The 14090-nt window shown below is 39.1% G+C and overlaps 1 protein-coding gene across 1 annotated transcript in view; it reads left to right on the top strand.

Annotated features, from left to right (window-relative positions):
- The first annotated feature begins 421 nt into the window (after nucleotides 1–421).
- LOC139715476 (sodium/calcium exchanger 2-like) overlaps nucleotides 422–14090 on the top strand; it is an 87040-nt gene continuing 73371 nt past the window's right edge. Inside the window, exon 1 of the mRNA XM_071627048.1 lies at nucleotides 422–1159. Within this exon, the coding sequence (XP_071483149.1) occupies nucleotides 422–1159 (738 nt within the window). The remainder of the gene's footprint in view (nucleotides 1160–14090) is intronic.

The following is a 14090-nucleotide window of genomic DNA, read 5'->3' as shown; positions in this document are numbered from 1 at the left end:
AGCTTGTGTCATTCTCCGTACAGCACAATGAAACTCATTGTGTGAAAAGCATTGTCTGATACATGTTTCTCAGTGGGGTCCCTGCGCAAACACACATACATTGTATATATTAATAGTGTAATTAATCATGCAGAAAACATGAATTTCTGAATCATACTATTCTTCATTGTCTGCTTGTAGTGTTACATATTCAGTGGAAGTTCTGAGTGGTTTCACAAGAGGCAAATAGTCACTGAGTACAGTCAGTGACATCCGGTGCTTTAGACCACAAATAAGTCATTGATTACAAAAAAGAAAAAGAAAAAAGAGAGCTAACTCTTATTTTTCTCTGACTTTTCCTCTAGATTAATCTCTTGCCTGTAGCTGGCCATGTTTACCCGAGGAGGATCTTGACCAATGTCCAGGACAGCCATCTAGCACAATGACGGAGTATGAGCGGTACTACAACAACTACAGCAATGGCTACATTGTGGAGCTGGTCCCCGTCAACAGCACGCCGTGCGAAAGCTGGATCCTGCTGCCGGCCGAGAACCTGTGGCCGGCATGGTTGCGGGGCATCCTCTACTTCATTGCCATGTTTTACATCTTCATAGGGATCGCCATCATCAGTGACATCTTCATGTGCAGTATAGAGGTGATCACCAGCAAACAGAAGACAATCATCAAGTATGACCCCGAGAGGAAAGTACAAGTCAAGAAGGAGGTGCTTGTGTGGAACGAAACGGTGGCCAACCTCACGCTCATGGCGCTGGGAAGCAGTGCGCCGGAGATCCTCCTCAGCACCGTGGAAACGCTGCTCACCATCACGGACACGCCCGACAGGAAGGACAGCCTCGGAACTTTCACGATCATCGGCAGCGGGGCGTTCAACCTGATGATTATCACGGCGGTGTGTGTGGTCAGCGTCCCCTCACCGGACATCAAACGCATCAAGGAATTTGGCGTGTTCATTGTAACAACAGTATGGTCAATATTTGCCTATGTATGGATTCTAATTGTTGTGCTCTGGAGCTCGAGAGGAGTTGTAGAACTATGGGAGGCATGGGTCACATTGGCGTTTCTACCCATCCTTGTTTTTACAGCATATTGTCAAGACTGTGGGTGGTGGTGTAAGAGGGGACCATCTGTTGGAAATGATCCCAACTGTGAAAGTAGTTTGGTAAGTACATTTTCTCTTTTCTGATTTGTCAAAATTGTGAACTGACTAATTTAGCTTTAGACTTGTACCGTCATAATTGGAGAGTCAGAAGACATCTTTGAAAAGATGCATTCATGGCTCCATTTCTTGGATGCCATTTAAGACTTGGATGATCTTGATGTGGTTGTGTGGATGAGTTGAATGATCTTCAAGGTGTATTCAATAATGTCAAGATATTTCCTTTCACATGACACAAGGCCCATTCACACACACCCCAACAGGGATAGTTTTGGAGAAGTTGATTTCTTAACCCTTTGAGGACGAGTCCCAAGTACAATGTATACCAAGGCATGTGTCTATGGGAAATGTGTTTTGTAGCAAAATCAGTCCATCCTCAACAGGTTAATGTGATGCAGAAACTAATGATTCTTCTTACTTATGGATGTGCCTTGTGTTTATTAGGACATTGTACAATCATGCAAGTCACCTGTCAGGACATGGCACATGAATACTCATCCATACTTGTACACGTATTGAATGTCTCTCCGCAACAAGTTGAGTGTGTATATTATCATACTGTATCAGCAGATTGTGCTAGCTGTCAGAAGATATGCTCCTCAAGATGTGTAGTTGATGGGGGGGGGGGGGGGGGGTGGGGGGGGGGGGGAGGGAAGCATGGGATGGGAGCAGGGTGGAGGTGGAGGCAACATGACAACCAAAATCCCAAACCACAGATGCACAGATGATGTTATGGTTTTACAGGGTGCTGAGAGAAGAGAGAGACCTTTGAGGCCCCTTTGACTCTGCAGAGGGCATCCCTATAAACACCTTTTTCATCATCTTTGTTGCGAACTTAATTTATTAACCCATTCAGGACTCCAGTCTCAAAATTCCATCTCTGTTGCCTGTGTACTGTAAAACGAGAAATTTTCGCGTGCATTTTAATTTCGCGAATTTCGCGAGCGCCAAAATTCGCGAAATTAAAATGCACGCGAAAGTTTTTGTCTACACTACATACATTGAACGCCAGTGGCAATTCGCGAAAATTTCATGCCGCGAAAAAGGCTGTCAGCTCCAATTCGCGAAAATTTCATGCCGCGAATATATCATGTTTTACAGTATATTCCCATACGTGGCTATGATAGAGCGAAGGCAGCTTGATCATGCATTGCAAAGCAAGGTTCCATATTAGATGAACTAAAATTGATGAGAATGAAAATGTGACTTTTAACCCCATGTAAGTTTCCTTGCTGGTGAATCTCACTGAGGAAAATGGAACATTTACCAGACTGTTAAGTTATATCTTGAGTAACAGCTATCTGTGTTCTTATTCAAAGTTCATGCCACTGGAATCAACTGACAGTGTTCATTAAAGATGATATCATTCAAGTCCAGCTGAGCAGGATGAAGTTAACTTATTTCCCTGTAGAAATTATCTACATTCAAAACAGCAGGAAACTGCATGGTGGTATATACAGTACCTATGATACTTGTATTTTCTGATTGCCCAGAAAAGGAATAGATCTGTCCTCAACCTTCCATTCATATTACAAGTATGATAACATTGTAACATCCTAACATTCTTCTTTCATTAATAGAAGCATAAAATTTAAAATGTGTTGATCCAGGTGAATTGAAGCACGCCGTGTTAAAATTTCCACCTCACAGGGCATTACTGACGTATTGCGTTCAATGTAAAAAGACATGGATAGAATTTGACAGCTATTCTCTCACTGATGCTGTGCATACAGTGTAATCCATTTGATACCAAAAGAGGACTAGTCTTCCCTACAACCACATGAAGATATTCCTGTAAATTGTATCTGGCCAGATAAAGCGTTGTCTACGGACAAACAATGTGACATTGTGTAAAGGTTACATGTGCAGAACAAAATCAATTTGCGGCGTCTATGTACCTGTACGTGTAGAAGCATTGATCAAACAGACCCAGCATTCTCCATCTCGTGGGCAACCGGATCAATAGTCTTTTCACTCTATTGAACAACTTCTGTGTGCAAGATGAATTGTGTATATCTGTTGGGGAAAAAAAAGTTTGGTCTTGTTACAAGTCTTGGCTGTGGTTGCTAACAGCCTTGTATGATATAGGGCCAGGTCCAAGATTTTCTTTTGGTTAGGAATTTGAATACCCTTCCAAACAGGCTGAGCACCTGTACAGAATTAGAATCAATAGAACCGCATTCTTGTATTTGTAGTTTGGCCCTGAAGCTACTTGTGTATTGTAAGTTTATAAATGTGTTAGAGATATTCCATAAAAGGCCTACATGTACATGAAACTACAAATTTTGCTGTAGCAGAAGAAGGGTTAAAGGGACACATCTGCATGGAAACAATCAAATTCAGCAAATTTGAAACAATAATAAAATATCAGTAAAATTTTGAATGAAGAGGGAGAAAAATTATGCCAAGCCAAATTCTGGTAAATTATCTTGTACAGCATCACACATAAAATTTCCACAGAGTTGTCATGTTCTTGTGGTTGCGGCATATCTGTCATAATGCATCATTTTACTTGTACCATAGTGGTTCATATAACATTACCTCTATGACACATCTTTAAATTTTCAGCTCATTTAATCTTTCAAATTAGCCTGCTTAGTATGGCTCATGTACTGTATGTAGAGATTGTTTTCTTTAATCAGTTCATCTTTTAAGACAACAGAAGTTCATTCCCTAAATGCAATTCATAAAATTTTGTAGAGTAATTTTTCTTGGATTTCCATCTAAACTGCTCTGTCTTTCAGGTGAAACATTCTCTGTAGACATCTGTTAGAATTAAAGGTACTGTTTATCATTGGTAGAAGTGATCTTAAATATGTTCGAGTTATCACTTTTGATGCATACACTGTGTAGGTCAGTTGTAGCACAAAACAACCTACTATATAAAAAATTTGCAATAAAGCCTAAACTATTAGGAGATACATGTATTTTTCTCATTAAACCATAACTGTAGATGGTTTATTCAAGAAACAGTTGTATCATAATTATTGTTCACATTTTGTATATCTAACAATTAGACTAATTAGAAGTTGGACATTGGTTGTTTTTATCCCTAACTCACATTTTAGAACTATTTTTGAAGCAAAGTCTCTTGTGCTGCCTCTCATGCTGTCCCCAGTGGACTACAGCCTACTGTAAATGTCCGCCAACAAACAAAATATTTATCCATGCTTGAGAAGACATGACCAGTTGAGGAATTCTCAGAGAAATGCTGAGGAAATTGTCATGGTCTGGGAGGAAAGCAAAAGCGGAGAATGAAATTTAGATGTAGCAAAAGAATGATACCTCTTTCTTTATGGACTTACCCTTCCTGCTAATGCATCTCCACACTACCCAAGGTTGGACTGTCTCTTCCCCAGTATTCCCCATACGCCGTCTCCAATCCATGGTAGCCATCTGTCACTCTGCTCTATGATTTCTGTTCAAATTTCTCTCCGAAGCTCTGTGCATTCTCTTTACAGGCCAATACTATTCCGTCCGATATACTCCCCTTTAGTTATCATATCTTTTATCTTTTATTTTCTTCATGGAGCTCAGAAACAATATTCCTGTAGAAGAGGGATACATGTGCTACCTCGTTTTAATCAGTGTTGCTTCTCCAGCTAAATGTTCCCATGGGGTGTCCATGTTTTCTTTTTGGAAGTGATTAAATACATTTCAGAATGGTTTGCTTATACTGATGTAGGATATTTCTAACCATGTGTCACATGTATGAAATGCCACTACTAAATGGTACTTTTATATGCAATTGAACAAAGTTTGCTTAGTGTGTAATCATGTATATTTGTATTGCAAGAATATGTTTAGTGCAGGTCATTTTTGTTTTCTTTTCTTCTTCTTCTTCTTCTTTTTTTTAAATCAGATAATATGTGTACAGAGCAGATTATTGTTTTGATACTATCATTTTTATATCTTTATGCCCAGTGTCATTTATTTATATTGAATGGGCACAGTAGTCATCTTTGACATTTCGGGCATTTTTGTTAAGAGTGTGATGTGCCTGATACCACCTGTCATAATTTTGAATTAGGAACAAGAAGCCTCAAACCTTGTTATGTCTTAGATTTCTGCTATAAAGGTCTAGACGTGAAGTAGTGACATGATACAGTACACTCACACTCCGATCTTCACTGATGTAATGCCACTTGCAAACTAATTAATGCAGTGATTGATCACACTTAGTGGATAGATGAAATCATTTAGTAAACCTGCAAGTAGCCTTTTAAAGATAAGAAGTAAAAGGGCACAGTTTGAGTGCCATCTTTGAACAGAGTAAGATTAAAAAGAATATATAAATACATAGACACAGAGGGATCTAACTTGAGAGAAAATCAATCATCACCAGTATATGTACAAGTGTATATTAGTGATTTGAGCTGAACTATTTCTTAAGGAATGCAAGAAAGTATCTTGGAGATTGAAATATTGGGTGTGGTAGGCTGTTGTAATGACATTTTGCTTGCATCAGTATAAACTATATGTTTTACGGGAGGGGATGCTACATACGTGTACCCACTTGTCCACTCGTGCAAGGCAACTAAATCTGGCTGTCTGGCAAGTAAAGTAGTTGGGTACTGGCTTATTTGAAAGCATAGGGTCATTGCTCAAATGCCCGGGGGGGGGGGGGGGGGGAAGAAATATTTTGTTGGAATAGGTCTTCTTGATGTACAATGTAATGGTGCTCCTGCTCTGCAACCTGTGCATGGGGATGTGAAACCCAATAACGAGGGACCGCCAAAGGAAGTGAACGAGGACAATTCAAGGGAGCTGCACTGAGCGATGATGTTGTTATCTACGTTGGATGAGATAAACGGAGTTTGCCTACTTCTCTTGTGATAGAAAACACATTGACTTTTGCTCACGGGTTGACATTTGCCTGGTTTGTCATCCCCCGGGAATGATTTAGCCATTGAGTTTTGTGCATTTGCTCTGCAGCAGCATACATTTTGTAACTTTCCTTTCCCATGCCATTTGACTGTGCTTGAGACATAAAACAAATCTCAGTCTAAAGTGTTCAAAAGCAGAGAAGTTTCACACCTTAATGCATATTCAAGGAATAGCACTGTTTGATTCTGATTTGCTTTTTTTTTTCAGTGAAGTAAGGAGTAACATTACATGTGATGGGTACATTGCTGGACACTATTCCAAATGACCTACAGCTGTATAAAGTTATATTTTTGGGTTCATGGTATTGGTAAAAAGTCACATCAAGTGGCTGTCACCAGTTTGATGAAAAGCAATATTCATCTGTGGAAGATAAGTTTCTCTTTAGTGAATGCAGTAACAAGAGTTGGCCACATTCAAGCCGTATTTGCCACAAAGATGGATCTGACCTTTTTGAATTATCATGATAGTACATGTAGTACACATGGTGTAGCAGGACTTTGGGATGTTTAATGCAAACAGTAGTACAATGCTATCACTGAGTGGGAACGGCAGGCAATTATGACTTGGTTCTGGTGATGCGATTGAAAGAAATTCTTTTAAAACAGAGTGCTAGTTGGGTGTTCGCCGGACGGGGACTGATGCATATCTGTTGTTTAGGAATAAAAAAAAGAGTGATGTACTTTTAAAGATGTTCACAAGGAGGTTTCAAAAGTGAGGGTAGTGTGACAAGCATCTGTCATTCTACAACAGTGACTTAACAATAAGAGGGATAACATTGTAGGAGTGGTCCAGAACACACACTGTCATCTTTCTCACTTTATATATTTCTCCTACCTCAATATTTAATAGCCATGTGTGATAGGTCTGCTGTTACAGAAAGTCACAAGCTAAGAATGTTTGGACCCATTTTCAGAATGCATGTATCTTTTTTTCTCACTGATGACAAGAAGAGATTGATGTGTGGCAAGACTATCTTCTCATTACAGTGGAACATTTGCTGACAAGGTTATTTGTTTACGCTCTCATTTATCATTATACTTCTACCTAAGTTACTAATATGAGGCTTTTTTTCTCAAGGACAGTTTGGCATGTTAGCTCTTGATGGTGACAGGTATGACTGGGATATTAAATGTATTGAGACGATGTGCATTTTAAATTTGATTTTATAACTTACCTGAAATGACTCTGGTACTGCAACTCTCTGAGCATTCAGTGAGAGTTTTTCAATGTGCAGCTTATGATATGGAGCTGTACACAGTTTGCCAGGGGTATTGTAACTTTGAGATCTAATGAAATAGTAGCTGTGGCTTTTGGCGCTCAAACAACTAAAGGATTGTGTTTGAGCTAGACCGGATTTATACTCCAACGTGACTGTTGCCACCTGTATTATAGTCAGCATTAATGCTGTTGTTGCTACTTGCAGCTTCTTTGCATACAATGTCAGTGGCTTTTTGAAATAGTGGCAGAGAGAAGGTTAAGTTGTTTACTGCTTCAGGCATGTGTGAACTGTAATTACATCCCCTCATGCAAAAAGAGAAAGAGCACTGCTCACCTCCAAGATGGCCGGATTGTGTCCTCAAGTGGCTCTCTCTCTCTCATACTTTGGGATCTCATCGTCTTTGCGGTTTGACAGTTTATGAACCCTTTTCAATGTCAATGGGAGTTCATTGCCATTTGTAAGAATTATGTAGAAAGCGATTAATGATTTCTATCATAGAAAAATCAACTACCCTTTGCAATTGAATAAAACATTCACAGCACTGAGGTGGGCATGCCATTACTATTTCACATCAACACATCAGTTCATGGAAGATGTCTTTGTCCTATTCCTCTTTCAATCTACATCTACATGTACAATGTAGTTCTTTCTGTCAATTTCTGTGTGTCATTGTAACAGTGTTTTATATAGGCCTAGTTCTTAACCTTGCTAGAACCTAAAACTACATGTATATTCAAAGGGAAATACTCTTTCACTTAATGGGAACGTTTGTTGCTTTCGAAGGCACAAAGAAGAAGGGAAGTATGACAAGGTGTTACAAATGACAAAGAGGGTTAGAATGAAAGATCAGCAGGGAAGACTGTTATCCAGATCTCTTTTTATTTCTTTTCTGTGATGCTGTGTTTTATCAGGATTTCTTAACTTGGCAGATGGTTGGTCACCTTGATATCACTTTCCAACTGTCATAGAATACAGATCAACTATCACATGAGCAGCAATTTTAAGAGCAGTAGGATGCATCAAAACTGAAAGCATGGCTTTTCTGGGCATTAGGAAAACACATCAACCATCAAGCTGGATCAAGAGATGACTCGGAGAGTGCATCGGCCATTCAATCTGGTGGAGTAAAGTTGCATTACAGGATAAACAGTGCTTTGTTCACACAAGCAAGTCGTTTTTAAATGCTACAAATGCAAACTGATAACAGTACTTATTGAAACATTAAAGAATATATTCACATCATATGATTTTCACATTGTATAGTACAGTGGTAGATAGACCATCAAACATAAGAACAAACATGCTATGTAAGTGTCTAGAGATTTCATTTAGACTGTCAAATGTAAGAACAAACATGCCATGCAAGTGTTTATAGAGTTCATTTGGACCATCAAACATGAGAACAAACATGCTGTGTTAGTGTTTATATAGAGTTCATTTGGACTATCAAACATGAAATTAAACATGCTGTGTATGTGTGTGGAATTCATTTGTAATCTTTTCAAATGTATCCACGTATCTTGTCACTGCATTGCCCTATGCAATTTGCACAAGGCTGTTGATGCCATGACATACGTGTATCCTAGGGCAGAGAAGGAAACATGTCTTCTGGTAGAGTGGATGAAAAAGGGTAGATGTCCAAAAAGTTTATTCTGGTTTGTTTCAGATTGTAATCTTCCTTGGAAATCTGATATTTGTGTGTGTTTGTGTGTGCTTCAAAAGATGAATTATTATCATGTAGTTCCTCATAGCACTCAAACTAAAATCCAGTAACTGTCATACATTTGATTTAGAGCTGAGGGTAAGTCATTACAAAATTGTAGGGAGCGTGAATAAATAAATAAAGAAATAGGCAGATTGACAAACATATGTTTTAAGATATGAAGAGCTGTTTGAATATATAAATAGATTGATTAATGGATTGAGAAGTATATGTGTTAAGTAGATATCTTATGCAAGCACATGGCTATATATTTGTTTGAACATAGGACCGGCAGTGCATGTAAAGAAATAGGGGAGGACTTATTTAGAGATCCTCTGTGATCGGTTGCTATCTATTTTATTTGTAGGTCCTTATGCGACTATCCTACCTAGCAAATGCTTTCCATGCCACCCATATAATAGATGCTGTGGCGGTTACACGTTTACATGAATGCTAAGTTCCGCCTCGGGGGTTACGGTCGGCAGCTTACCAAAGACTGCACCTGCACTCTTCCTGCCCGTGAAATGGCTTTGTCTTAGCTTATGTAAAACTAGACCCACTGGCACTCACTTTTGGTCATCGTGTTGCTCCATCATGTTTGCATGAACAGAGTTCCTGGATACCAATAGTCACCATATAAACCCAATTACTTCCAACTCTTACATAACTCCTAAAACTGGTTGTTTGACTCTACTTTTTGTAGATTTGTGATTGTTTGCAGAAATGGAAAGGCGACAGATTTGTAAAGTGGCTGCAACCTATAGACTACATTATATTTAATTGCCATGTGTACTACAGGTTTCTTATCTTTACTCGAGAAGCCATAGTAATACATGTAGGCCTATGTGCTGGATGTAACGTTAAAACATGAAACCATGTTATATCCTATTGATTGTCAGAGTGTTCAAAGTGACCGAGAACATACTACTAGGGTGGCTTGATGGATGGAGTATTCTGTGATTGACCAGTGATATTGGCTGTTCTCATCATGGTTATGTCATCTAGTCATAACATTATCCAAATACTTGTAGTCAGCTTTACAGAATAAACGATACACATCCTTGACTGAAGTCATTTATCTTCACATGAGAAAGCGTATCATACATTGTGGTTGTTTTTTTTTTACACAATGATCATTAACCTTGGTTAAACAGTCATAAACTTGAACAAATTGATGACATCAGAAAAATTGATCACGCCCAGAGGAAATTAAAATTTAATCACCTACGATATTGTTGAATGTTCAAGAGCACATTTATCCTGTAGGTTCATTGTGGTATTGGTGAAAATGTTGGGTTGACTTTTTAATGAACTCTAATCCTAGTTGGCGATATTCCAACTGTTTTGCTGCAGTGAATTACAAACTGACTTTCAATGTGAGAGTATAATCAACAGCTTCCAACATCTCTCAGTCCTTAAAATCTTAAGTTGCACTTGTACCATTGTCATGTCTCTCTCTCCCGCTGCTCCTCCGTAACTACCAACATCATCCTCCACAGAGACAGAGGCTCCTTCTATGCAACCCCCCCCCCTCCCATTCCCGTCATACAGTTATATTCAAATGTCATTTTTAGCACCGCCTCAGGCTGCTGGTTACAAATCCCGCACGAGGCTGAATAGCTGGGCGCAACACTGGCGCACCAAGGGACCCACTTTGGTTGCCTCTAGAAGATAGCGAAAAAAGACAATAGGGAAGAAGAGAGAAAAGAAGGAGGGAAGGAGAGAGCAATGCCAAAGGCACTCACCTACCGGTCAGAAGCAATTAGTTTGACTATTGTTTGGGATGGGAGTTGTAAATGAAGCTGAGAGGACACTAGCACAAATGTAGGGTATTCTTGCCTTTGTTGGAGCTTGCTTTGGTGATGGTTCCGAGCTGTAGAGAAACCCTCCATGTGTAATCGTATCAAAAGGTTTTTATTTTGCTCAGTTTGTTTTGCATCTAGTTTTTCCATCCACAAGTGAAGAGAACAAGGATAATCATGTTGCCATAACATAAGTGCAGAAGCATTGAATACCGGTAGTACCGTACCTCTCCATGGACATACATGATGTAACAAAAGTTGTAACATACACTGTTTGTGACATACAGACTTATACTTAACAAGATATTACTGTGTTTAAGTGAGTCAAGTGGCCAATTAAATAAGGGAATTGTCCATTGTGTGTTTTTCTCAATTCTCTCAGCTCAGATTCCAGGGTACTGTGACAAGTAAAAAGCCTAGAATAGACCACTTAACTCTAAATTCTGAAGACAAGAGAAAAAGGAATCAAATGGATTCAGATCTAGCCAAATTATACAAATGTGTAGAATGGCACTACGAATGGTTTGAATTCAGGAATGATTTAATTCTGATGGGAAAAATGTAAATGATAATTTTTCATTCTAATCACAGAAAACAGGTCAGTGTAAAAAAATCACAAGCAACTTATAAATACAAAATTATTTGTTGTTGTAGACGCATGCAGTTATGCATTATACTACATTCCATTGTTGATTTTAACATTTTGACATTTCTTACAGAACAAATCCTTAATGTAGCATAGTATAGTACCCATTACAGAACCCAGGTTTCATTGTCAAATCAGTGGAAATATACATGATGGCTGCTGTTTACAACATCTATTTTTAGTGTTGATTTCCTGTACAGTACCTGTGTTTGAATATATGCCTAAAATGTACAGCATTGTGAAGTGAAAATATCTTCAGCTATCAAAGATCCATAAGAGGTATCTGTGGTGGCAAGGGCAATCACAAACGAAGTACTCGGTTTCCCCCCTGGCAACGGGAGTTCTAATAGGATTAAAAGCAAAGAAAGAGAAGGGGAGATAAAGGACAAGTTCTGTCAGAACACTGTACTCCTGAAGTGTTCAATATGACTGAATAGAATGCCTTAGAATACATCTGCATGGACTGAAAGATTGTGGCAAATCGATCAATCTTCACTGAGAACAAAGGAGTAAAGTGTGAACCGGGCACTTAGTGCCTCATGTCTCTTACGTTATTTCGTGCCGCACAACGGCACTTCATCTTCTGGAGGTCACATCTCATCCCCTTTTAGGCTTTATACTTACATGTAACTATACGCAGCAGTCAGTTCGTACACAAGTACACACCTGTATATAAAGTCTGTGATGCAGTGATGTACAGTGTGTATCTCAAATGCACTTTGATTCTTCAATAAATCTACTTCATGTATCAGGAACACAGAATCTAAAAAGATATATATAAAAAAATCACTGCCGTGTCGTCATCAACTGGACTGATAAAGACACTGATGTCTTTTTAATGACTCTCAGAGTTCATGTCCGGTCCATCCAATTTGAGTAGCTCCTTACAAAGGGGCTCGAACGGCGAAGGGGCTCCAAAGATTGCACTGGGTCCAGAGAGGAATAAAGAGTGAGATTCTGTTTGTTGTGGTATCTTTTTTTGAACCAGTTTGAAATGGTTGAGGAGATAAAAGTGTCCTGGGGGGCGTTTCATCAACGAGTTCGTCGGGGGTTTTCACCGACGAATTTGCTATCAGCCAATCAGACGCAAGGATTTACACTGACAACTGTTAAAAGCTACTGAAATCCTTGCGTCTGATTGGCTGATAGCAAATTCGTCGGTGAAAACTCCGACGAACTCGTTGATGAAACGCCCCCCTGATAAGATGGTATGTGGAAGATGTAGGCAAACAGTGGCCAGTGATGATATGGAAAAATGTATCCGTTTCAAGTAAATTAATCCCATATGCCACAGCGATGTGCAGTTCAGTGTGACGGTCAAGAAAATGTCAAGGGTTTGTAGACATGCCATATCACATTCGCCCCAGAGTTGGGGGGGGGGGGGAGGGAGGGAGGGAGGAGGGAGGTGGAGGCTTTTGAAATATCAAAATGTGAACTTTCATAAGCATGTAGGTCAGATATTATCATTCTCTCATGGCGGATGCTCAGTGGGTACATGCCATTTTTCTTGAAGGTCAAATCAATTTGATGGTACACGCATCTGTGTCTCATCACTGAGGCAGACAAGATGTCACTGTGCAATGTCAATTATATTCTCCTAATTGTGTGCGTTTCCCTTGTTTTTATGAATTGCCATTGTATTTGTACTTCTTGTAGTCAAGCTGGGCAGGAGATGCCTGATTTATAGTTGAAAAAAAATCACCATCTTCTGCAGACTAAACATTCTTTTTTGTAAAAAAACAACAAAAATATTGAGCAAGTAGGGGGGCATGTGTGGTTATCCAGGAATAAACTTTGCCCCCCCCCCCCCAAAAAAAAAAAGAAAAAAGAAAAAAGAATAGACGTGATGAATGAAATAAGTGAAGTACATGTAGTTATAACTACAGACCAGCAAACTATGTAGGAAATCAGCAGAGAGTTGAGAAATTTACTATTTGACTATCAGTAAATCATCTGACCTACTGTAGAAATGAACTTGTAGTCACATCACCACGACGTAGCTCAGATGGAAATCTTTACATGCTACATGAGAGACATTGATTTCAAAATGTGACTGCTTTTGCTTGTATGTGTACAATTGCAGATGTAGATAAATCCCATGTGCCTTGATGGATGAAGTACTATAAAATCCTTAATTTTCTTTTCCTCAGGCAACTTTATGGAGACATGCATTTCAAGCAACTGTAGAATCACATAAGAAAAATAAGATAAGGAATAAAAATATGTAGAATTACTTTAAACTTAGCAACTGTAGCAAATTCATGGAGCATTGAGCACAGACATTGCAGATGCTGTGCACAGATTGTCCTTTTCCAAGGTATCAACCACCCACATTAGATTAACTGGCTGATTCATAATACAGTCACATGGTCTATTCAAAGCCCTCAACACATTTGTCGGATTTTTCCTCAAATCTGCACTAATCTGCTGGACTCTGATTTTGTCGTATTCATAGAATGCAAACTCTCTTGAAGGACAATGTTCACTGATGTATGTAAATGACATGTTGTATTGTCTTTCTGTATGTGTGTGTGTGTGTGTGAGTGACTACGCAGGTGTCTAAGATCAGATAGGATGCAAATTTCCTAGTTACCATGCCGACACACTATCAAAGCATGCATTTGGTGAGAGAAAGATGAGGGCAGAAGGATAGATAGAGGAGAATGGAAAGGATACGT

Source organism: Diadema antillarum, unplaced genomic scaffold (genome assembly GCF_040938485.1).
Source record: "Diadema antillarum isolate AM-2024a unplaced genomic scaffold, OU_Dant_1.0 scf00000049, whole genome shotgun sequence".
Lineage (NCBI taxonomy): Eukaryota > Metazoa > Echinodermata > Echinoidea > Diadematoida > Diadematidae > Diadema > Diadema antillarum.
Note: the sequence above shows the minus strand (reverse complement) of the source record. Positions and strands in the feature narration are given on the sequence as shown.